General features: G+C 44.2%; 1 protein-coding gene across 7 annotated transcripts in view; it reads left to right on the forward strand.

The window, feature by feature from the left end:
- The window catches only part of Atp8a2 (ATPase phospholipid transporting 8A2), a 538,932-nt gene that overhangs the window by 146,173 nt on the left and 366,406 nt on the right, over nt 1-26,353 (forward strand). For all 7 annotated transcript variants that reach the window (XM_050152334.1, XM_050152332.1, XM_050152331.1 and 4 more), the window contains 7 exons: nt 2,099-2,204; nt 2,866-2,948; nt 5,166-5,215; nt 7,950-8,019; nt 10,277-10,361; nt 11,621-11,760; nt 15,027-15,165. In XM_050152334.1, coding sequence (XP_050008291.1) covers nt 2,099-2,204; nt 2,866-2,948; nt 5,166-5,215; nt 7,950-8,019; nt 10,277-10,361; nt 11,621-11,760; nt 15,027-15,165 — 673 coding nt within the window. The remainder of the gene's footprint in view (nt 1-2,098; nt 2,205-2,865; nt 2,949-5,165; nt 5,216-7,949; nt 8,020-10,276; nt 10,362-11,620; nt 11,761-15,026; nt 15,166-26,353) is intronic.

Raw genomic sequence — 26,353 nt, forward strand, 5'->3', positions numbered from 1 at the left:
AACTGGTTCTTACATTTAAATCAACCCATTTCTATTAATCTATGCAATGCCACGTGGCCATGGCTTTTGTCTGTTCTCCAGCACACATTGCTGCTCCAGCAGCTCGCTGGTGTCTGTCTCAGACTCTGCCCTTCGGCCTCCCTGTATTTTCAATTTGGCTTTCCCGCCTGGCCTTATTCTGCCTTGTTACAGACCAAATCGGCTTCTTTATTGGCCAATGGGAATAAAACATTATAAAAATCTTTAAAGGACCAGCCTCTAAAGTTTTCTCTCAGGATTCAAAAAAAGATGCAACAATAAGCAAAAGGAAGAAATCTAGTCATGGCACGTTCTTTCTATCCATGTCTCTTTATTGTTCTCTCTTTTCTGTTCTCTATTCCAATTCTTCTATCCTGTCTATCATTTCTTAGCTCTAATTCTCTGTCTCAATTCTAATTCCAACTCCAATTCTCTGCTATTTACCCCCCCCCCATTTTCCTATCTCTGCTAATTTCTGGGATGCTTCTGCTCCAACTTCTGCTCCAGCTCCTCTTAACTCTCTTTGCTATAACCCAGCAATAAAGACCCACAAAATCCTGCAGGCATATAGAATAACCAGGCAACCCGCGTACACAGACAAGGGAAGTTTATGGCCTTTGGTCCATTAGCACTTTTGCCAAAGGTTGCAAGGTCTAAGGGCCCATTAGATATGAAGTTTACACAATTTACTCTAAGTGGTTGAAACAAAGAGGAGACCCAAGCCTCTAAATGGTCAGATCCTGGGCTTCATGCCTATCAGATGTGCAGTTGGAAGTTTGTCTTCCTCCACACTGTGGACAGATGGTTAATTATTTTTCCTGCTGTCCCTGAGAGTAAGAACACAAACAGTAAATCTCCTGAGCTAAAATCATCAGTAAACTGAGGTGAAGGTGATTGTGAGGAGTTAGGAATCTTTTAATGCAAGGTTAATTTTAGGTCCTCGTTTTTTTCTTATCTATAAGTGAGGTAAAACCAGGGCATGCTTGTTTTTTTCTATCTATCTGAGCAGCTATGAATCAACAGCTTTAGGCATGTGGTAATTTTATGTCCTTGGATATCTCGGAAGGTCTTAAATGGAATATCTTTGCCTGAACCCTAAACATTGACCAAATTCCTGCCAATAAAGATAATCGCAGGAAGGCAGATGGGTGTGATCTGAGGGTTGAAAACTGAAATAACCCTTTTCTCCCCAAGTTGCCTTTGGTCCTGGTGGTTATTGCAGCATTGGAAGGCAGCCTAGAGCCAGGAGGTGTTGGTGGCTTTTAGTGCATGTGTTTAGTCCCCCTCCACCCCCAACCTTGGTGAACATAGTGCTTGATCACACTGGTTACCCGAGTATGTTTGAACAAATAAAATAATAATATGTAAGCCCCAGGTTCTAGTTTTATAAGACTTAGAAGTCTTTAGGAAATGTGAAAGTGTATTATAGCCCGAGATTTCAGTTAAAATCCTTAGGATTTGTTTTTCTTAGGGATGGTAGGAAAAGATTGATTACACAGGGACACCTTGGATTTTAGCTATGGATACTAGGAAAATCAGACATTCAGAATACTAGCCAGCTTAACGGGTAGAAAGGACAATGTCTCCTGGTAGCACAGGGTGACTTTGCTCCGAGGCCCAGCACAATAGGCTTGCAGGATGTGACTCAAATGATTGTCCAGGAGAGCATGCTGAAGGCAGGTAGAGGGCTGTGGGCCTGAGGGACACTGAGGAAGGATGTGGCTTGGTTGAAGTTCAGAGTGGCAGGAGGTGGGCTCCGTGGAGCACAAGTGTCTGGTCCTAGAGTTGGCTAGCTAAGCATCTAAAATCTGTATAAGCCAATGACAAACTCTTACGGGTTTCTTTTTTCTTTTTCTTATTTTGAGACCAGTCTCATTCTATTTCCCTGGCTAGCCTGGAGCTCACCTTATAGACCAAGCTAGCCATGGACTCATAGAGATCCTCTTGCCTCTGGCTCCCAAGTGCTGGGGGTCAAAGGTTTGTGCCAGTGACTTCTCACTGGCTTTTAAAGCTGAGAATGGCTTGAATCCACTGTGAGTGACAAGTCTGGTGACCGGTTAACTGGTTCTTCTGCTTTCAGCCCACAGCCCCTTGTATCCAAGAGTTCCTTACCCTGCTGGCCGTCTGTCACACCGTAGTCCCTGAGAAGGATGGGGATGAAATCATCTACCAGGCTTCCTCCCCAGGTGAGGCTGGTGCCGGAAGTGCCTTGTTGGTTTTCTGGGGGGTGTTTTCTATTATTTTTGGAAGATGCTCTGATGCACCTTGCCCCACAAGACCTGCTGTTTCCCTTTGGCCTGACAGCGCCTCCAGTTCATGATTAGAGGTGTTAAAACCAAGGAGAGCTGGTACCGGGATGTCCTGACTCTCAGGGTGCTCTGGTGGCAAGGAAGAGCCTGGGCTATCTTGCACATTTTGGTATACAATCTTGGGCTAGACAATGATCTCAAAAGAGAACCAGGCTGGCTCCATGACTGCCTCATCTACCACACCCCATGGAGCATCAGAACCCTTGCCCTTGGCGCATTTCCTGGTGGTCTGACCCACACAGTACTGCAATTGAGCACGGCCTTGCTGAGAGATCGGCAGAGGGAGTTTCCTTTGAACTGATCCAGCAGAGCCCAGCAGGAGTGTAAAATCCTGCGGTCCTGGAGACTTTGTTGTTGGTATGCCGTCTGTCCAAAAGACATCTCAAGCCCCACTGTGTGTCAGTGTATCTGTCTCAAGTCCTTGTTTGTGTGAGGATACACCAGGCCCCATTGATCGTGATGGGTTTTGATTCTACATTTAGCAGAATTCTGTCATGACAAGGGATGAGCCTGTGTGTTGTTGGCTTATTATTGACAGATGAAGCTGCTTTGGTCAAAGGAGCTAAGAAGCTTGGCTTCGTGTTTACAGGCAGGACGCCGTACTCCGTCATCATCGAAGCGGTAAGGGGCCCGGTACTTTGGAAGGTGTGCATATGAAATAGTGTGTTGATCATATGTGAGACGGCAGACTTTGTATTTGTCTTTCAGTGAAAGATTAGATAAGAAATACTTTGTGGGAATGCCATGGTCGCATGGGAGGCAGCAGTATAACCCTGGGGCTTGGGGATGCCCCTTGGAATCTTTTCCTCACTCCCAAGAAATATTTGTAGTAAGGGAATTTGCCAGCCTCTTCTTCACTTTCCCAAAGCTGAGAAAGTACCTTCTGCCTCCGTTTCTAAGGCTGGCCCTGTGTCTCTGTAGCCCCCTCAGTCTCACGGTTGACCAGTAGGGCCTCAGACCGCTGGGCATCCATCTGGCTATGAGAGAAAGATGTTAGAGCTTAGGCTTTCTCTTACCTGGATGAGTGTTTTCTCCTCCTGCATCTATTACAGTTCTTAGCTTCCTGAAGAAAAGAATTTCGCTGAAAAGCACAGTCATTTTAAACAGGTTGTTTAACAAAGACAGCAGAGAGAGCATCCTCAAAAGATACTGGAGTAGATGACCCAATGGGCCATAGCTCAACATTAGGAGCTACATTGTGAATCTTACCAAAGTTTTAAGGCCACATTTTTTAGAGGTAATATCCCTAGTTAATTAGGGCTCATCAACAGCCATTAAAATGCCATTCAGTCACTAGTTCTGGGGATCACTGAAGCACAGAGTCTCCCTGCGTCACCTCGTATTTACATGAAGTATCCTCGCCGATAATCTCAGCAGCACATGCGCTGTAGGTGGGGTGATCATGGGATCAAGGCGCAGAGAGGGGGTGGCTCCTGGCAGTGAGCAGGAAAGGGGCGCTGGGTGCCTCTCTAGACAACATCCTGATGTGTCTTGGGTGGGCTGAGGGGTAAGCTGGTGGGTATAGAGAGGTAAGAGGATCTACAAGGCTAGGTGAACTCGGCTGCTGGTTATATTTCAGGACGCAGCCAGAGGAGAGTGTTGTAGTGGGCAGGTAAGGCAGTCAGGAGCACTGTTCCCATTCACAGAAAGTCTGTCAGAATTTAGAGTCAGAATTGTGTGTGTGGATGCCCAAGCCCCCATTGTTACCACTGTGGTGTGTCAAAAATAGCAAATTAAAGTGTTTGAAAGTGGCTCACACATATATTGATGCTCCCACTGCAACAAACACAGGGTAAAGGAGTGTTTGATTAATTGTCCTAAAAATCAGGTTCAGACCCAGAGTCCCTTACATGGAAATTCAGAATCTCCAAATCCTTAAGTGTCAAGGTTTTCCATTAAGGTTGAGGACAGTACTTTGGAAAAGCTGTCCTGAACCTGCTGGCTGCTTTTTCTGATGCTAACTCAGTGTGATGGTGTCGTGGTGGATGTGGAAGTGCTCAGACCTGCTGGAGACCTTAGGTCACGTGTGGATCCCTGCATCATTCATAAGCAGAGCTGACCAAGGTCTCGGATGGTGCTGCGCAGCTTGTATCTTTGGTTTTCAAAGCTTTGTAGTGATCGCACAGAGTTTAGGAGCCTGTCTCGGAAAGAGAATGAGAGCTTCTGCCAGAAGAGGGCGCGCTGACCCCGCCAGACTGTGAGAATGCAGTCCAGGCTGTGAATGCTGGTGTAGGGGGCTAGTGGAGGGTAGGGGCAGCGTGTGTGTGTGTGTGTGTGTGTGTGTGTGTGTGTGTGTGTGTGTGTGTGTGCGCGCGCGCGCGCGCGCCCTGCCCCCCCTTCTGCACTCTATGTGCTAGAATCCAGTTTGCGAGCTTTGGGCAAGGGGCTGGAGGTTGAGGAAACACACACACAGACAGACAGACATGTGGACCTCCAATCACTGGTACAAAGGCTCTTCTTTAATAGCACCATGGAGGCTTAAATACCCAGCAGTCAATGGCCAACAGGTGAAAATCCCATCCTCTGATCCTCTAGGCAAGGCACAGCCTTTAGTAACTTCAATTAGAATTCTCTAGCAGGGAAGAGCAGCTGAAGGCCAGGACTCCAATTGGTCCCAACATGTGTGTGTGTGTGTGTGTGTGTGTGTGTGTGTATGTGTACATTTGTGTGTATTTTTGTGTGTGCGCGTGAGTGCATGTGTGTGCGCGTGTGCGCATGCGTGCATGTGTGTGTGTATTTTTGTGTGCGTGTGTGTGTGTGTGTGTGTTGGTATTTAGGAGGGGGGATTGATTTAATATTTTTCCACTTCAGGTAAGAGCCCCCCCTTTTCTTTTGTAGATGGGGCAAGAACAGACATTTGGAATCCTCAATGTTCTGGAATTTTCTAGGTATGTTTCTCTTTCATACATTAGACATGAAACATTTCATATATGTTTAATTGCTTCACTTAAAGATTTTTCTGCTTGTGTAGCATGATTTGTATTTAGGCATTAATCATGATAAAAGCCACCCCCATGACAAACCCCATCTTAGAATTTAAGGGTTTCACTGAGGAGAGCGAAGTCCACCACTTCCCTCTGTTTTCTCTGAGAGCGATCCTTTTGCTGTTTCGAGCTAGGTGCTCTTGCATTAACAGCTGCAGATGTAGAGCATGGCTGGGAGAATGTGGCCAGGGCGTTTGCTGTTCTCATTGTCTTGGCCCAGGTTCTGTGAGATCACCCTCCATTGCCATCTGAGCAAGAAGCTAACGTGTGACCACAGAGGAGAGAGAGTCCATTCACCCTCACAGGAGGCTAGGCCCTCACAAGGCCCTTCCCTTAGGGCTCCCCTGAAGCCTTCATACCCAGCACAGTTTCTTTAAGATCTAGGAATATCTGTCAGATTCTATGGCTCCCCTGGAGCATCCATGGTTTATTCTGAGGAGCTGTGTCTGATGTCTCTCTCTTGCACATTGGAAGCTCAGGAGTAGAGCAGAGGGACGGCATTGTGGTTACACCGCATGAGCAGGGTTGCCTTCCAAAACTAGAGTGACTTTTTTTTTTTTTTGTCTCGAGACCACCTTTTCCTGATATCAAAAAATTGATGGAGCTGGGCATGGCTGCTCAGGCAATGTAATTCCAGCCTGTGAAAAACTGAGGCAAGGCCTCAAGTTTGAGACCAACGTAAGCTACATAGTGAGTTCCGGGCTAGTCTGAAAAAAAGAAAATGAAAATACTTAGTTTCCTAGAACCTTTGTTAAATGGTTCACCATGGCTTGAAAGGTGCAATGTTTTCCTGTCCTCTCAAAGGAAATGTTTTCCTGCCTAACTCGGAGCTCGGATCCATGAGCTTGGCTCTGTGGGGAGAAGCCCTTGGGGTCAGATGAGCCACAGAGAAGATGATGGCAGCAATTCTTGTAGGGGTGAGGGGTGGTGATGGTGTGCCTGCCTGGAGCTTCCCGCCATCCTAGATGCCTCCTGGGACTTTCTGTATGCTCCTCCTCCTCCCCATCTCTCCCTCTTCCTCCTCCTCTCCCTCCTCCTCCTCTTCCTTCTCTCCCTCCTCCTCCTCTCCCTCCTATTCCCCCTCTTCCTCCTCTTCCCCCTCTTCCTCCTCTTCCCCCTCCTCCTCCCCCTTTTCCTTCTCTTCCTCCTCCTCCCTCTCTTCCTCCTCTTCCTCCTCCTCCTCTCCCTCCTTTTCCTCTTCCTTCTCTCCCTCCTCCTCCTCTTCCTCCTCTTCTTCCTCCTCCTCTTCCCCCTCTTTTTTCTCCTCCTCTCCTTCCCCCTGGCTTGTAATGCATGTGTCTTACACGTATGTGTGTGCTCTCCCGTGTCTGTGCTTATGGAAGTCAGAAGTAGAAATCCTGTGTCTTCTTTCTCATCCTCTACCTGATGTTTGAGGCAGACAGCCATCACAGTCTCTCACTGAACCTAGAGCTCAGTGTTTAGACCAGCTGGTCAGCGAAAAGCCAGGATCCGCCTGTCCAGTCTCCTGGCCCTGTGTTCTAGAGACATACCACCATGGCTTGCTTCCGTGTGGATGCTGGTGACCCATGCTTGGGTCCTCATCCTCATACTGTCAGCCCTTCGCCCACTGAGCCATCTCTCCAGCCCCTAGCATGTCTCCTGTTGGCAACTGCTGCCCTGTGCTGCATTAACCGCAGCCAGCTGGTGACAGTCAGCCCGGAAGGAAGAGGAAAGGTGGCTGTGGATGGAAGCACAGGGGTCTAGTGTCTGAAGTGAAGGAGCAGAAGTGTCAATCATGGCTACAGGTTCTGATACATTGTAATGGACGCATCATTTCCCTAACGCCACTTCCTTCTGTAAGATTGCTTTGGGGCAGTCGCTGGTCATCTGCTTTGTACATTAAGAAACTGAAGCAGCCTAGGAGCTGAGAGAGAGTGAAGACCCATCCCAGAGAGTGCCGTGGCTCAGAGTGTGCGGATCACCACAAGGAAAGGCCCCGGGAGGAGAGGATGTGTTCTAGTAGGGGAAGTGTCGGCAAAGCACAGCCCAGAAAGTGTAGGGAAAGAGCATGGTGGTGCATGAGAGGGCCAGTGGGAAGTGAGTCAACACTACAGAGGTAAGGAAAGACGATTTAGGGGGCCTCGGGCCGCAGAAGTCCCTGAAGCTCAGCAAGTGGGCTTGACCCTGAGGATAAATGTGTCAGGAAGAATCTTTGCCACAGCAAGAGGAGAGAAAGTAGCTGGTGCTGGGCCAGGCAAGTCAATGAATTCGTAATTTCCTTATCCAACAAGGGGCTTCTGAAGTGTGTTGACTCTCCCACCTGGCTGTTTGGGGGGGGGGTGACTCTGAAGCTGTGAAATAGAGTGGTCCCGGAAGGGCTCGACAGTGCTTCCGCGTGCCCGGCTCATGCGCAAATGTTCCGTTTCTGGCTCTTTGGCGAACAGCCGTGCCGTGAGTCCTTATGGCACGGCAAGGCATGTGAGCTTCTGTCTGTTTGGAATAAATGAGTAAACTATACAGTTGAAGTCTTACTTTGAGGACAAAGCTGCGGAGAGATGGAGCTCGCTGCTTCTAGACTCGGCACCTTTTGTTTTGTGCTCAGTTATTGGAGCTGGGTCCTGTAAAGCAGACGGGTGATGGCTCTTTCCTCCATACCCCCACCCCTTTACTATTCCAGTGACCGGAAAAGGATGTCTGTCATTGTTCGAACTCCATCGGGACAACTTCGACTCTACTGCAAGGGAGCTGTAAGTACCAGTGCTACGATGGGCTTGGCCAACTCCTTGGAGGCTGCTTTGCCAAAGTATCGCTTCCCAAACTGCTGTGCCCATACCCTCCACAGTCTGCCCAAAGCTGAAACACAGTTCCAATAGGACACCAAGAGCGTGGGTTCGAGGCGCCATTAGATAAGAGTGGGCAGTGAAAAGCCTGCTTTTATCCCATAGTGAGCTTTGGACACACGGTGCGCCACCCAGAATCCTCTCTTGGCGTCTGTAAAGGTGACGGCATTGTGCTGGCCTGTGGTAAACTTTCCGTCCTCCGATATTGTTGGTTCCCCAGCAGCTGTCTTCCCATCTGCTGGATCATTTTCTCCCTGGTGGCAGAGAGAGAGTGGCGCCGTGGGGACAAGAGTGTGTTCGCGTGTGGATCTATTTTTACAGTTCCTTTTGTACTTCTTTCCTACATCTGGCTTTTTCTCCAGTATCCCTAACGAATGATAACCCAATGCCAAAGACGTTATTGCTAAGGAAAGCTATTACTGCTTATGAATTATATTTGTAAAATTGTACCCTGTTATATGGTGGCTCTGTGGGGTGAAAGGACAAATTATCAAACTTAATTTGAGACAATGCTGTGATATACCTGGGTCAGTGATGAGCAGCCAAGGTTACTCATCTTCATCTGTCATGGTTAGGAACACAATGTGTGTAACAGCTCTGGCTGTCCTAGAACTTGCTTTGTAGCCCAGCCTGGCTTCCAACTCACAGAGATCCGCCTGCCTCTGCCTCCCAAGTGCTGGGATTAAAGGCGCGTGCCACCACCACCTTGGTAAAGGAATTCTACCTTTATGGTAGTGGCAGCTTTAGTTAATGCCACTGAGGTCACAGCATCACATGACCTTGTTTTGGGACTGGCTTTGTGTGCTGCTTGTAGCCACAGCAGCTGGAAGGGAACCGTGGTGAAAGCAGGCAGCGTTGATGTGAAATTGCTGCCCGTGCCCGTCAGACTCTTGTGGGGTCAGTTTTGTCCAAACCTTCCCCTCCCCTCTGAAAAGATAGTTTAGTTTAAAAACAGTATTAGTGTCTTGAGATGCTAATTTATATAGTGGGTTATCAGGAACATACAGGCACCCATTCCTGCCTGTCAGTCATGAGGTGCAGGCTGTGCCAAACTAGGTATTTCTCATCAAACATTAGTCAAAAGCTCCAAGCCCGTGGTCACTTTGATTATGAGAACTTCCATTATTGGCAAGTAAGGTTGTATTAGAATAAATTAGGGTATTACTTTATTATTTTCACTTTTGCATAAAGATGTTACGGGGTGTGAACACCCTAATAAAAACATCTCAAATTATCTGGGCATGGTGGCTCACACCTTTTATCCCAGCCCTTGAGAGGCAGAGGCAAGCGGACCTCTGCGGGCTCCAGTGAGAACCTGCCTCAAAAAAGCAAAAGACAAACAGAAAACAGCCTCCCACATCTGCACTGATGGGATGCCTCAGCAGGTGGGGGTGCGTGCTGCCAAGCCCAACTACAGGAGTTGATCCTTAGCCCCGTGTGCTGGAAGGAGAGAAATGACTCCTGCAGGCTGTCCTCTGACCTCCCTACCTCCCTACCTCCCATTCCGCCATTCTCTCCGTGTGGTCCATCACATCACATACAGACACACAAGCACAGACACACACAGGCACAGACACACACACACACACACACACTACAAAAACGTAATAAATTTTAAAAAGCTCCAATCCAAAACTTTGTAAACACTGACATGGTATAGAAAATTCCACATCCGACTTCATGGTATGAGTTCCAGTCTAAATGTAGCTGGGGAAAGGGCATAACATTATCTTCAGGCTGTGTGAATAGGGTGGACACGAAACATAAATGTTTAGATGAGCTCCCATCCCTGAGATATCACATCATATGTGTACACGTGTACTCCAAGATCTGCAAATACCCCAAATCCGAAACACTTCCATTCGCGGTCTGAGTTTTGCACATGTGTGCAAATGTGGGCGCTGAGGTAGCCTTGATCGGGTCTCTGCTCGCAGAATCTCCCCATTGTTTCTTTTTGACTTTTTACATGCACACAACTTTTGACATTGTTGGGCGCATTTTGCAAAGCTCACGTTTGGCCCAACTGAGAGCTCCACTCTTTGACCCGTCAAGTATTTTCAGGTACATTAGGTAAACACTTAGGAAGAAAGCCGTGTTGTGCGTGCCCGCTGGCAGATGTCCTCTGGGTTCTGCCCATCTCAGTGAGTGTTTCCCTCTTCCGCAGGATAATGTAATCTTTGAAAGGCTTTCAAAAGACTCCAAGTACATGGAGGAGACATTGTGCCATCTGGAATATTTTGCCACAGAAGGTAAGTAAAAAATTTTGACGCTGAAGCTGAGCTTTCACGTGCCCGTGGCTGCTCCATGGGCAGGCGTGCGTGGCTTTGGACAGATGTATGCTTCTCATGTACTACCAACTTGCTTCTCAGGATTGAGTTTTCAGCTGCCTCCTTTGTCCCCTCCCATCTCCTGTGACAGTGAGGAAGCAGGTGGCAGAGTCCAAAATGAATGAGCTGTGTTTGACTCTGCTCTTCCCAGGTGGCACGGAAACAGGAGGCAGCTAACCCACAGCATACAGAATCACAACTGTCCCTTTGCTCGGTTGGATACTCTAGGGGTCCTTTCCCTGACATGGTGCTATCACTGGCTTGTCCAGGGCGTAAGCAGATAATGACTCTCATTGCTCACTGTAAGCAGGAAAGGAACTCTCTGGAAACCTTGGGATAATGGTGATGTCAGGTTTTCCTGCTGGAGAATGTGATGATAGAGGCTTAAGCAATGAGTGTTCCTCTCTGAGTGTAGTGAGCTTCCATGTCTAGACACATGCACACACGTGAGGACATGACTGCCTGAGGACCCAGCTTCTCCGTATCCTAGCACGACAGGCTTCTTATGGGTGCCTTAAAATGTACTTCCTGACTCCTCTGCTTCCAGCTGCCAGTGACACACGCATGTCAGCTACACAGATTCTATACCTGTCTGCAGTGGGAAATTCACTCACGGGATCTCATACATGCCTAAATTTATAGGAAGGACAGCTTATGTTAGTTTATATGAAAACGCAGGGGGGATATGAATTACTTTTCTTAATGCTACAACAAGATACTTGGCAAAAGCCACTTAAGAAAGAAGGGGTTTATTTTGGCTCAGAGTTCGAGGGTGCAGTTCATCATGGAGGGGAAGGGATGGCGACTGGAGTTGAGGCAGCCTTTCGCGTTGCATCTCAGGAAGCAGAGGGAGATGAAGCTGATGCTCACCGCTGTCTCTGTGCTGTATTCAGTGTGGGACACAGGGTATAGCCCATGGAGTGGGGGCATTCCTCCCTGCATCTAGAAAGTCTCCACAGACACGCTCAGAGATGTGTTTCCTAAACAACTCTACATTGTAGCAAGTTAGCAATCAATATTAACCACCACGATAGTTGATTTTAAAATTCCTTTGTAGACATGCGAACGTTACATTAGAGAGGCCTGAGAAGCAGGTGACCTTAAATTTTGGGCCACCCTGACACAAAGAGAGTCATGTGATATGTCCTTCTTGCCACAACTTACCTGCGGCTGTCTTGCAGGCCTGCGGACTCTGTGTGTGGCCTACGCGGATCTTTCTGAGAATGAGTATGAGGAGTGGCTGAAAGTCTATCAAGAGGCCAGCATCATACTGAAGGACAGAGCACAGAGGCTAGAAGAGTGTTATGAGATCATCGAGAAGGTAATTACATGAGTCAAAGTGTCTGCCCAGTGAAGGGTGGCACACTTCCGAGCAGTCTTTGCATAAGACTCCGTTTGTTGTCTTGGGATGTTGTTGCTTTCTCTAACTGTCCCCATGGATCTCAGGTTTTCGGCATCCCTTTGCTTTGGGATGTTCTCAGGTTAGGTTGTCTGAAACATCTAGTCACCCTCAATCAGGTATTGATGGAACCTTAAATATCTGATCAAAACTAGTACTGATGGGCTGAAACGTTGGCTCGTCTATAAAGGGCTTGTCCTGCAAGCGCAAGGACTTGAGTTCGATCCTCAGAACCTTTATTTAAAAAACCAAACAAAAGAGCAGAGAATGATGGTACCACTGGGGACCCCAGTACTGGGGAGGTGGAGACAAAAGAGTCTCTGGGACTTGATGATCAGCCGGATTAACTTACGTGACAAGTTCCAAGCCATTGAGAGACCCAGCCTCAAAACAAAGGGTAGTTAGTGGGAGAATGATACCTGATGAACAACGCTTAAGGCTGTCCTCTGGTCTCTGTGGGTACACACAGCTCTCTCTCTCTCTCTCTCTCTCTCTCTCTCTCTCTCTCTCTCTCTCACACACACACACACACACACACACACACGTCAGTATATAAACATGTGAACAAGCACACATGCAAAGCATGTGCATATACATATACACATACAAGCACACACACACACAAACTCATTTGCATCAGTATATAAGTACACGAACAAAAACACACACACAAACCAGCTTTGATGGCTCTGGCTTTGCCTGAGTTTGGCCCTAAGATTGGCTCACCTGCTGAGCCCCATGCATGGGGAGCACTGTGCATGCTGGGTAGACCCTGTATCCGTGGAGAATTTCCACACTCACTCAAATGATGCCCATGCTTTGTCTTTACTGTCCCTTGGCTGCCTGCTTTGCTTTCTGTCCTGGTGTTTTCTTTTCTGTGTGTTCTAGTATGTTAGGTAATTTTATATTTCTTATTTCAATACCCTGAAATCTGGAAGTTAGATTTCAACCTTTTTGAGTCATGTCAGCAACCTCTGGACTATCCATCTTCTAGATTCTGTACCTTTGAGGCTATCGCCTGCTGTCCTTTCTCATTCTTTTTCTAGCTTTATAATTTCACCTTACTTTTCCATATCCAGTTTCTGTTTGAGTTTGATATTCAGCTGCTTATATCAAGTTATTTGATGGAATTGGGGTAGGAAATAGAACCAAATCTAAGCATCTACCACTCTGCTTTATTGATGGAAATCAGTTACGCGTATCAGTTTACTTAAAGGAGACAAGATCCTGAGCATTACTGGTAGAAAAAGATGCCTAGAATGTCCCATCACAATTCACTTGTGGATTACATATTGTCAGATGGCGACGTGACATATACAAAGAACTGTATGCTTCTGTCATATTTACCTTTTATGGGTGTGTTTCTGTCCCTGGTTGGCTAGAGGACCAGTTCCTCTGATTGTCTAGGACTTGTTTCTTTGATTATTGGGATACTCTTAGGTTAGGTTACAGTTTCCTTGCTTTTCAAGTGATGTTCCTCTTCATTTCCTATGTGTAGAGTCCATTTAGGACCACATTTTATTATCCAAGTACAGAGAAAAGTACAATGAACAACACTGGAAATATTGAATATTATGCTTATGGTCAGAAAAATGATCAAATGGGTGCCATGCCCATGTAATGGGCAATCACATAGCAGTTGGGTTTTTCTTTGCTTGGATAACCAAACTGAGGTACTGTATGAATGAGTAAGGGGGATGAATAAGTACGAAAGCCCTCTACACAGTCTCTCAGGTATATGCCAGACTGCCAGGAATAGTGTAGGCATCTAGGGAGTTTGGCACATTGACACTTGCCCTCTGCATGAGGATGATGGGACAGCAGTTTGGAGTTTCCTTGACCTTGAGTTTATTCCACTAACCATTGCATGGTTCTGGGGATGGAAGTTGGGGCTGCTTGCTGTGCCCTTGTGCTATACGTCTAGCATCCCAGTATTGAATTCTCCAATCACAGGCTTTTAATTCCTACCCTGCCAGATAACTGTCACAATGGGAATCAATTCTTTGATAGGTAAATTTATCTTGATAATGTCCTCATTCATGTGTATAATATCAGGCCAGCCTCCGCCCCCACTCTGTGACCAGATGATGCCCAATGTCTCAGTTTGCTTTCTGGCACTGTGATAAATGCTATGACCAAAGGCAACTTGGAGAGAAAAGGGTTTATGTCAACTTGCAGCTAGAATCTATCATGAAGTGCTGTGTCCAAGCCTGCTTGGGTTCCCAAATCCTGACTTGGACAGCAAGGGGGTGAAAAAAATGGCAATCACACAGACACATGGACACAGAAAAGCTGGGATTGGGCGGTCTGAACTCTTGGTTGGAGAAGTGCAATGTGCTTATTACAAAGAGTTGAACAAGGGGATGGGGTTATTGCATATAGCTGAACAGGGAGGCGGGGTTATCACATACAGATAAGGAGACAGGTTTATTTTATACATCTGAACAAGGAGACGGGTTCAGCTAATCTCCATAGGAACATTTCTGTAGGGGAGCAGTCTTCATGCCGTAAACATCCAGGGGAGGAGAAAGCTGTGACAGACATTTCTGCACACACTGTCAACGCTTGCACTGGGCCCAGAGGGAATTGTTGTCATCCGTCTAAGCCTCACCCAGGGAAGGCTTTGTCATGCCCGTGTCCTAAAGCATTGGTCCTTGATGTGACCATGCCCATGTCAAAGAGTACACATTCAGGGTTTCTCTTCTTCCCCACACTGGAGGGAAATCGGGGTGGGAACTCAAGGGAGGAACTGAAGCAGAGGCCATGGAAGGGTGCTGCTTCCATGCTTGCTCCCCTGCCTTGCACAGTCTGCTCTCTTATAAAACTCAGGGACACCTGCCCAGGACTGGCACTGCCTACCGTGAGTTGGGCTTTCCTACTTCAATCATCAATCGATGCAAAAAGTGCACCAGAGACCTGCCTACCGGTCAATCTGATGGAGGCATTTTCTTAACTGAGACTTTACTTCCCAGGTGATTCTAGCCTGTGTCAAGTTGGTAAAAACTAAACAGGACACCCAGGTACCCCTGAATGATTGCCGGGAGGGTTTTGAATAGCTCAACACAATCAATGGTTTGTTACTGCTTCACCGTTGAATGTCATTCATGGGCAACGATCCTATCAGGGATGTCAGCATCTCTGCTCCTAAAGATGAACTGTCCTCTAATTGATGCTATTTTCTGATCTAGAATTTACTATTACTTGGAGCCACAGCCATCGAAGACCGTCTTCAAGCCGGGGTTCCTGAAACCATAGCTACTCTGTTGAAGGCAGAAATTAAAATATGGGTGTTAACAGGAGACAAGCAAGAAACTGCAATCAATATCGGTAATCAATTCTATAAAATTCCGGGTGCTGGTTTCTGTTGTAAAAATGTGTGTCCCTCTACTGTGTTGGCAGCTTACAAATCTCTCTTTTGTTTCAAAGATCCACCAAGACTCCAGTGGAATGCTCATATGAGTCTGTTCTGCCTATTACAAATGCATACACACACATGCACACACACATGTGAACATGTACACACTCATGCAAACAAGTCACTGTGGCCTCCTGAAAAGAATTAACCACTCTTAGGTAGGAAAGAGAATTGAGGAATTGGTCATGTAGATTATTTTCAATGGCTTTCTTTCCTGAGTTTCCTTTGACAGATATTCTCACTAGGTTTACAAGTTCCTTGCTACTTTCTATCATTACAGCCAGTGTGAGTGACTTTACTACCAAGTGGGCCTCTCTGGGGGCTTTTCACCTTTGTCTTCCCCACCCTTCTTCGCAACCTTGCTGCTGAGCATCCCAAGGATGAAGGAAAAGGACTTCAAGTCAGAATGACGTTGATCATGACACACATTCTGTAGAACTGCTGTGTGATCCAGCTGTACCATTTCTGAGTATATTTCTAGAGGAGAGTTAAGTCCGCATACCACAGAGACATGCACGTCCACGTTTACAGATACGCTATTGGTGGTAGCCCAGATGTGGAACAGCCTCTAGGTGCCCCCCAGCAGATGAATGGGTAAAACGCAGGTGTTGTATGCGCAGTAACTGTAGCCTGTTAAGAAGGAAGTGATGTCATTTTCAGGAAAATGGATGGAACGGGAGAGTCTTAACATATTAAGCAAAATAAGCCAGCCTCAGAAAGACAAATGCCACATGTTTCTCTAACGGGTGCCATTCCATAGGTATAAATCTAGATGAACACACACATATGATAGGCAGGTTAAAAGGGGAACGCAAGGGTGAGGAGGGAGTCTGAAGGGGGAAGCAGGGATGAGAAAGAGAAAGTTCAGTACTGCACATGAACGGTGTGAGAACCTAGATGTAAACCTAAGTGTGTATACATGCAGTGCCATGAGAGCCGAAGGGGACTCCATTTAGGGACTGGAAGGAGGACCCCTGGGGGGGAGAAAGGTGATGAGGGGCGAAATGAGCAAAGAACAATAATGTATATGCATGAAAATATCAAAAACCACTATTGGTTGCTTATTTAATGAGTTGTTAAGAAAATTAGATAAAACCAAGTCACTTTTAGGCTTAGGAAGGAGTTGAAGCTGCTACTACTTAAAATAAATATAACTCTGCTCATTTCAGTTAACGTTAAACCACCTGGCTCTTTGGCATTCTGGCTTCATGAGACCTGCCATTTTTGTAGTAAAGCAAATACATAGGTTTGTAAACCTCGTGGGCTGGAAACGTAACCGGGGGTAGAGAATGCTTGCTTAGTGCATGCCAAAAAGGAAAAAAAAATTCAAGAACTATGTCTCTTATTTATTCATGTACATACTCTGTCCTGGCTCATCTTAGAAGAAAGCATGCTAGAAACTCTGACGTCAGTGGCCTGGCCCTCCTCAGGCTAGGTCCTCAGGTTTCTGTGCCTTATGCCAATGGCTGCCCTTTCTTCACACCCTTCTCTTTGGAATCACCTGTCTCCCAGACAACCTCAGCTGCAGACAGCACCTTCCCACGGGGGTGGATTTTATTTAAAAACCAGGCAGATCATTTTCAAAAGTTTAATCATGTTTAAAAATCTGAGGTAATTACTAAATATATGCACTTTAGGCTCCCAAACATCTGACGCTAGATTCTTGAGGAAACAGGAAGTGCTTGTTGAGTCTCTAGGACACCCATAGTGGACTCTGTACATCCATGCCGCTGTCACTCAAGTGTATGATATTGGACAGTAGTGTGGTGTCATTTCTCTACCGACCCATTGCTATTACTAGAAAGTAAACCTTCAAGCATATAGCCCTTTAATGTGCCAGTAACAGTCTCAAATGAAGGGAACATATTTGGTTTTTCAGTACTGGTTTTTTTCCTTGCATGTATTTATTCTGGTCCTTCATGCATTATTTCCCTCTGTAAGTTTGGTCTTAAACAGGGTTTTCCTCCTGCAACCTATGAGCCCTGATCACAGAGGGCAGAACAAGTTGACTGCTGCCCCGGGGTGGATGCCTTCTGCCTCTGATGCTGATAAGAAAAATGTGCTTAACCTACTAAGGTCATGCATAACCTTCCTCATCTCCCCATATCCTGAGTGAAATGCATCATAGCATAAAAAATGGCAGACATCAAGCAAGTAGGTGACGACCTTGAAGGAAAGGGTCGATCGTGCTCCTAACGTGAGGAGGAGCCTGGATTCTACCGCAGAGCATTTGGACAACCAGGCACACACGTGCTGAACTCCGCGAGCAGACAGGCACTGGACTAGTGGACAGGAGGCGGGAGTTCAGCATGGATGTGTCCTGTCTGCTCTACGGTATTCTTTCATCCCTAAGAGATCCAGTGGTATCACCCAAGCTGTTTAAGTTACATTAAGGGAACGTCGTTATTTCTCTGGTTAAAACTACCAGGTGTTTTTAAAACAAAAAGAGATGGAATCATTTAAAACTCCAAAGCCAGACAGACAAATAAACATGTTAGGATCCTTCTAAAAAGATTAAAGACAGGGAGGTAACTAACACAAAACAGTTTTGTACACGGATACAGACCCACCTTAACTGCAGCGGTGGGTAGCGCTGAGGGGTTCTGGGAGTCACAAATGCTTCCTTCCCTCTTGTACGTTTTTAGATTAGTTCCAGAAGGAAGGGCTATATCTGATTTTCGCATTCAAAAGGGGGACATTTTGAGTAACTGTTTCCCCGCTTGTTGGCCTACCTTTTGATCCCTAGGGACTTCCCGCAACTCTAGGCAGCCCGACTGCTACAGATTTACTGGAGCTCTTGCGGAAGGATTTACTGGAAGTATTTTATTTGACCAGCAGCTGCTGAAGCAAGCTGTAATTTTTAAACCCTGGGTTTCTGCCTCATTTTTTGTAGTTTGCAATTTAAGCAAAATGCTGTTTGACAGCTGAGGGTCCACAAAGACATGGTGGAGAACCCCCTAAGTACTTCCTCTCCAGCATGGCGGGAGAGGGCAATGAGTACATGAGTGACGCTTGAGTAGATTTAAAGAGAAAGCTGAAGGCTCCTGAGGAGAAGCAGATTAAGCTGTTTTGTTTCATTTGGAAAATGAAGTTGGGTTTCGCTCAGAAAATTATCCGAGACCACCTGCCCTCAACAGACCTGTGACGTTTAACTCTGTGAGCACGAACCCATGTTTGTTGCTCTTGATGCTTAATGGTTTTGGATGAAATGAGATCAACTCTTGGAGAAGAGCCAGGTAAAGAAGTCAACCCATACTTGTAAATTGAGACCTAGCTCTTTAATCTCGGAATCCGTAAGATGACTAGCCGAGAAGGGCTGAGAGTGACACCTCTGGGGTGACTTCTCGCCACGGCTAAAATTAACATCACGCAAGAAAGGCCTTTATCTTCTCACAACCTAAAGCTTTCAGCTCTGCCAACGAGTGTTCGCCTTTGGAGGGAAAGTGGAGAGAGTAAGCTCACACTCCCAAACATGTCTAAATCTAGATTTCTATGAAGACATGTTTGAAAGATTGGAAAGAATGTATCCAGCCTTCCTGATCGTACATTCTGGTATCGCAGCAACACCAGGCAGCCACCACTGTGCTTCAACATGGTGCCAGTCCACAAAAGTGGGCTGTGTTGGAGGTCCTCAGGTGTTTCCCAGAGAATCTGGCCAATGAACGCCTGTGCGTGGATGGATGAAAACCATTGGTAGGCATCACGACACAAGATGCTCTCGTAGGCTACTCCAGTAGGAACCAGAAGGTCCAGGCAAAGATGTATCATCTAGAGAGCCAAGGAGGAGAGGGCTCCTCCCAGAACCTGGTTCCTGGGCACCTTTCCTTCAGACTCTTAGGCTCCCTCAGGAACCCTCGCCCATGGAAGTACGTGCTGAGCTGGCCTTATCTTGTGAGCATCAAGTGCACCAACCTTGTCTATTCTATAAACTCTTGTATTTTTTTTATTTGGGCTTCTTTTTTTATTTTAGGAACTCTTTAGATTTTCTCCTGCCTCTGTTCTTTCACTTATATGTTTTGTTTTCCTCCCGGGATTGGACCCCACATGCCCTGGGGTGTTTGGCCCAGGCTGAGTTACTTCATCTCTCCGTACTTCAGTTTGACCTTTAAAGCAAGTGATGGCCACCTCCAGGTGTAAAGAATTTGCGTGGTATCTTGAGCATCATCCGTTATATTTACTAGTAGCTATTACAGAGCTAGCCAGGCTCACAGTCTGCTACACAGTGAGCTTTTTAGCATCCATTCATACTCTAAAGAGTTCATCCTTGACTCATGTCCCAGCTGGAGAATGCAGGTTCCCCACCTCCATTGCAGAGTGCTGGCAGCTGCTCTAGCCTCACATTGGAAAGAAATGCAAGTCTTAATTTTTTTTTATTTTTTTGATCAACAACCACTAAGGTTGGAATGTCTGCCATTAATATAACTGGTGTGGCCTGAATTCTCCTGGGAATGAGGATTTATCTCCTCTGAAGGAACAGGCTATGCATACTCAGTAACAATCTGAACAGGCACCTGAGCTTGTAACAGTAAGCATCTACTCATTTTATATGTTAAATACATATGATGAGTTTTTTATTATTTAAAATAAATTTGTAAGACCATAAGTGTGTAAAAGCCACAGTTGGTAGGTGACAAAATTCAGGGACACTGAGAGATGAGCTCACATTGCTAACTTAGAAATAATTTGAGATGAAAATTAATTCTACCATCAAAACTTTAAAATGGAATGAGTACACAGTAGCATTTTGGGGTCTTAATCCCACATTCTTAAGAACAACAACCGATTGAAAACCTGGTATTTACAGTACAGTTGTCTGATAGATGATTATCCCATGGCAAAGAAGCGACAGCGGTGGGGGTCTGAAGTCTCCTCTGAAATCCACCTTTAAACTGGAATGCCAAAATTTTTGAAATTTTGTCTTTATTAATCATTTCTTCCGGTCCTATCACAGTTTCCCCTCCCTTTCTCCTCTCTTTCATCAAATTCCCCAAACCTCCCCTCCCCTCTTCCCCATCCCCCAATCCACTCCTCCCCCTTTCTCTTCAGAAAAGAGCATGCCTTGCCCCCCTTTCTGAATGGAGAAAGAGGAGAGGATGGGCAGGGGTACATGGGAGGTGCAGGGAGGGGGTGGGAGGAGAGGAGGGAGGGAAAAGCGTGGTTGGAATGTAAAATAAAAGAAAAAAATGTTAATAGAATTAAATTTAATTTTAAAAAAAGAAAAGGGCAGGCCTCCTATGAATATCAACCAGCCACAGCATATCAAGTTGCAGTAAGACTAGCCACCCCCTCTCCTAGCCCACTGCTAGGGGTCCCACAAGAAGAGGAATCTGCTCAGCTGTGCCATATGTGCAGAGGGCTTAGTGGATCAAAGACTTCAACATAAAACCAGACACATTGAACCTGGGAGAAGAGAAAGTGGGGCAGAGCCTTGAACGCATTGACACAGGAGACAACTTCCTGAACAGAACACCAATTGTGCGGGGACTAAGATCAACAATTAATAAATGGGACCTCATGAAACTGAAAATCTTCTGTAATTTAAAGGACACTATTGTTTATGCTGCAGAATGGGAAAAGATTTTTACAAACTCCACATCTGATCGAGGGCTAAAATCCAAAATATACAAAGAACTCAAGAAACTAGAGATCAAAAACCAAACAATACAATTAAAAAATGGGGTACAGATCTAAACAGATAACTCTCAATATAGGAAACTCAAATGATTGAGAAACACTTAAAGAAATGTTCAAAGTCTTTAGCCATCAGGGAAATGCAAATCAAAACTATTTTGAGACTCCATCTTCTATCTGTCAGAATGACAAAGATCAATAACACAAGTGACAGCTCATGTTGGAGCAAGAGGAACACCCCTCCACTGCTGGTGGGAGTGAAAACTTGTACAGCCACTTTGGAAATCAATATAGTGGTTTCTCAGAAAATTGGGAAATATACCTACTTCAAAACCCAGCTCTACCACTCCTGGGCATATCAAAGGATGCTCTACTGCATCACAACGACACCTGCTCAACCATGTTCATAGCAGCTTTATCCATAATAACCAGAAACTGGAAACAAACTAGATGTCAACATTTTAAGCTTAACTTACAAAAGAAAGAAAAGAAAAGAAAATTTCCAGTTTGCCCACAGCTAGTGAGCATGTGTAGCTCTGTAGAATGTAGTCTCCATGGGCAAGATGGCCATTTAGCCACATAAACCACTGTTGCTCACAAGACATAAATATCCCAGAAATTAATTTGACTAAGTTTATTGCTGATGTAGTATAGAAAAAATATACTTAAAATAAATTGTCGGTAGACTAGATAGAGATAGAGCATTAGAGTGGCAGTCTCGGGGTTTAAGATACCCAAGTATCTTAAAGTATCTTAAAAATAAGTTTTAGTGCTGTTAAAATGGTTTAGTGGGTAGAGGTACCGTTCCTGGTGACTTGAGTTTGATCCCTGGAACCCACATCATCCATAGAACCAACATAGTGGAAGGAGAGAAGTGACTTCTGGGAGGTATCCTCTAATGTGTACACACACACACACACACACACACACATGCACGTGTGCGTGTGTCTGTGTTAAAAAGTTTTAATTGATTTTTAGTTTTGAAACTAGTATATGTAGAGATGGATGTAGACAAACAATTGCTAAAGAAACCAACAATCCCAAACATAACAAATATCACCAAATTTACAAATGAGCCCTTTTGATGTGTCCAAGTGGGGTGTCTTCGGTGCCCAAGACTCTCTTTGGAATAAATCAGTGTTGCCAGGAGCAATCGTGTCTCACATCAACAGAATCCCAAGTTATTTAAATGCCATATTCTATAGTTTTTTGAAGTGTTTGAAGATTACATATATATGCAGAATACAATATCTATGCATCTAAAGAACCTGATTGGTCTAACAAACATAGACGACTATTGACTTATAATTCTTAATACCTATATAACTTAAAAACTAAGACTTCATATTAAAATATTAAACAATCTTTAAACAAATATGCAGCAAATGAGGACAATAACCTCAAAATGTAAACAATGGATAAGTATCTTGATCAGAGGTAGAAATGTATAGTGCAGTATGATAAATATATCCTAAAATTGCATCAATATACAAAATATCTTAAAAGCAGAGGTAAAAACATACATAATACAATATGACAAAATAACTTTACATAGGTATGCAAATATTGTAAACAGAAATAGGATCATATTCAATATAACAAATATAATTTGAATTTGTATCAATATACAAGAATCTATGTAAATTTTCTATAAATAATAACTCACGAGTATTCTCACTGTTACTATTATTGTTAGTGTGAACTTATTCACACTAATCTACCTATTATCCCATATAATTCCTTTTTTAAAAAAGAGATTCCAGAGCTTACTTAATTTCCACTCCCAATCCTATACCACTTATAACCAACCCCTAATAGATGTCCCTAACCCTGAGAACAAACTTTGTTGGGAGAGAGGACATTATCTTTTAGAATTACTTCCAGCTGTCATGGGGCGATGCTATTTTTATGGGATCCTGGAAAACTAAATTCATGGCTAAGTTTCAAGATTAGTGTCTGGTACAATTGCAGATAGTCTCTGAGTAGTCGGTAGGGTTTTTCTGAAGTTCTTATTTGAATTTCTGGCCAAAACATTGTAAGAAGGTGCACCATGTCAGCTAGCCAAGTTGGAATCATCTTAAGCAGTTTGTAACCCAAAACCAATCTCAGCGTTATCAGCATAATGCCATCATATCGGCAGATGTAATCACTGTTGTGGGGCCCCATCTTCTTTTTGGAAACTTCAAAGATTACTGCAGGAAACTTTCTTGTTCATTGTAGAAAACTTAAATATTATTTATATAGACATATATTTAACAAAAGGTACCATAGAGATAAAAATAAGTATGGGAACAAGTAATTTTTTTCCTAAAATTTTTCTCCTTTCTGCTACATACCAGGTGGCTCCCGATATGAGGATTTACACACACACACACACACACACACACACACACACACACACACACACATAAAATGAGATTTGGTTTTACACACGAGAAAGAAAAAAAAAGCCCCAAAACTAAGGTTACTTCTTAGGAGGCAATACTGGATAGCATGTCTGTCCTCTTTGGGGGCCAGACACTAATGTGATGCACAAACATATATCCAGGCAAACTCTCATATACATAAAATGGTATAATACTAGTCTTAAAATGCTCTTCACAGGTCAACTGGCTCCAATTTCTTAAAAACTCATCATCCAAAGATTAGAAACAGTGTCTGTAAATAATCCTGCCCACAAACGTGGCCACAAGTATGGTTGCTATGGTGGGTGAGATTTGCTACATCTGTTGACAGATTCTACTGTTGACTTCAATCACATTGCAGTCCTATGAACACTACTTTCCAAACATTCAGTACAGAAGCACTAACATTAGCCTAGCAGAGAAATGGTGAGATCATTCTACTTCTTCTGAATATAAATAGTAAGCAGAGAGGAGCACACCTTTAAAACCAGAGCTTTGGAAACAGAGGCAGGTGGATCTCTGTGATTTTCAGACTGGACTGGTCTACATAATAAGTTCCAGGTCAGCCAGAGCTACATGAGACCCTATCTAAAAAGCAATTATAAATATTAAATTACTGACAACTCAGGGGGAAAAAAAACAGCTAAGAATATCCTAGAAACAGACTGCTTTATCTGGCTAAAATGAATTGAGTGAAAATTAATTTTAATCCCTGTTTTACTTAGCTAACATCTTTGTTGCAAAAGGAAATATTCCTACACTAGCCCAGAATGATGTATATAATAAAGGTTTATTTATTAGGGGGTAAACTCACAGAATTGGTAGCCATCTGCAGTCCTGTGCAGTGTACTGGGAACCAGAACTGAAGCCAGCAGCCAAAGAGCCCCATACACTCCTTTGTTCTGCATATATAATACATGAGACCACGCCCAATGTAGGCCAGTATCTTAAATGCTATTGGCTGAAGGAGTTCCAATAGCAGGATCTGAGCAGAAGTCAAGAGCCTGAGACCTGGCACACCTTAGAAAACCTTAATCCTAAATTTAAAAAGAAAAATCTAGTATTGTGAATTGTAGGCTGGTTTTTCTTTGCTTTGTGTCTAAAAGCCACTTCTGAGGAGTACATGTTATATTTGTCTTTCTGGGTCTGGGTTATCTCACTCAATATGATGTTTTCTAGATCTATCCATTTGCCCACAAATTTCAATATGTCATTCTTTTTCACTGTGCAGTACTCCATCGTGTAAATGTACCACATTTTCCTTATCCATTACTTGGTTGAGGGACATTTGGGTTGTTTCCAGGTTCTGGCTATGACAAATAATGCTACTATGAACATAGTTGAGCACATGTCCTTGTAGTATGATTGAGCATTCTGAGTATATACCCAAAAAAGGTATTGCTGGATCTTGAGGTAGTTTGCTTTCTAATTTTCTGAGAAATAGCCATACTGTACCAATTTGCACTCCCACCAGCTATGAAGGAGTATTCCCTTTGCCCCACAATTTCTCCAATATAAGTTGTCAATCCCAGAGAACCTAGACAACAGTGAGAACCGTAAGATAAACAGACATGGATCTAATCTACATGGGAAGTAGAAAAAGACAAGATTTCCTGAGGAAATTGGGAGCATGGTGATCATGGGAGAAGGTAGAAGGGGAGGGGAGAGAAAGAAAGGGGAGCGGAGAAAAAATAGATAGCTCAATAAAAACAATTTAAAATAAGTAAAAAATCTGAAATGCTTCCACATCCAAAACTAATCAGTTTTAGATTTTGAAGCATTTTGTATTTTAGACTCTTCAATTAGAAATGCTCAACCAATAATATTTATGCAAACATTTCAAAATTAAGGCTTGTTTTGAATATGCATACTTAAAAATAAGAAAATCTGAAACATATCTAGTCTCAGGCCTGTGGAATAAGGAATGCTCACTCTATACTAGCTTGGTCTTTTAAGAGCAATGTTACTTGAGAAACTCCGAATTACTTATTTGTGTAATTAATAAACTTTTGGATATGGTTTCAAAAGTAATGTTTTTATTGGAAGCCATTATGTTTGTCTTTGTAATTTGTTGTCTGAGGCACTTTACCAAATATTTCTCTTAAACAAATAGCAATCCCGAGTGAAGGTTCTGGTGTCCATTCCAAAATGAACAAGTGAAAATATTTGTTGTCGACAAAAAAGCCAAAAATCAATCTACAACAGATTTTCTTGGTCTTACTTTCTGTCTGCTTTGAGTTCTGTTTTGTGTCTGTGATGGGTAATGGTTTTTTTTTCCCTAAGAATCATGACCTCACTAGCCCCAGGTTGTTAGCTAGGTTTTTTTGTACCAGGCATGATCTCCATCCTATCAGGTAGACCGTAAGTCCAATCAGACAACCGTTGGTTACTGCTGAGATATGAGCGCCATTCTTATACCATTAAGGATAGTTTGCCATTCTGGTCATTGTTAATGGTTCATTGGGCTCACCATGAGAGGAATGTTGGTTGTGTCGCCCACATGGAAACCTGCATGGTATTTTCTGATCCTATGAAACTAGACTGCAGGAAAGAGGCTTTCATGTTAGATCCAGCGTGAATCTTCTGAGTCTCGTGTTGGAAGTGTATGGTCTTCAGCGACAGGAACTTAGTTGCCTTCAGCCTCTGAGAGGCAGCCGAGGGCAGTGGCAATAGCCTGGATTGTTTGGGGAGTCACATGGCCTAGCCTGTCCAAAAGTTTTCTCATGCATGGTACTGGAGTTTTTGTTAGACAGTCTATGGCTCTTGGGGACTATTATTAGTCCAATATGCATAATTTCATTTTAATATGTAGACATATGTTGTATATATTGCATATAATTTAACTTTAAGTAAATATAAAGTAATACAATTCTTTGAGGCTTTGTCAACCATCCTTAGTGAGAGATAGTTTGGTTTGAGAACAAGATTGACATTGTTGATTCTAATTGAAAATTCTCTCGTTTTAAACATCTTTATTTATTTACTTAAAGTTAGGCTCCCTTCTTTAGATGGCTATTGTGCTGATCTTTTGGCAGGAGCGTGACTCCCTTGGTATGCTAGCTAG

This window comes from Alexandromys fortis, unplaced genomic scaffold (assembly GCF_014885135.2).
Source record: "Alexandromys fortis isolate MF-2015 unplaced genomic scaffold, M_Fortis_MF-2015_v1.1 scaffold_75, whole genome shotgun sequence".
In the NCBI taxonomy this organism is placed as follows: Eukaryota; Metazoa; Chordata; class Mammalia; order Rodentia; family Cricetidae; genus Alexandromys; species Alexandromys fortis.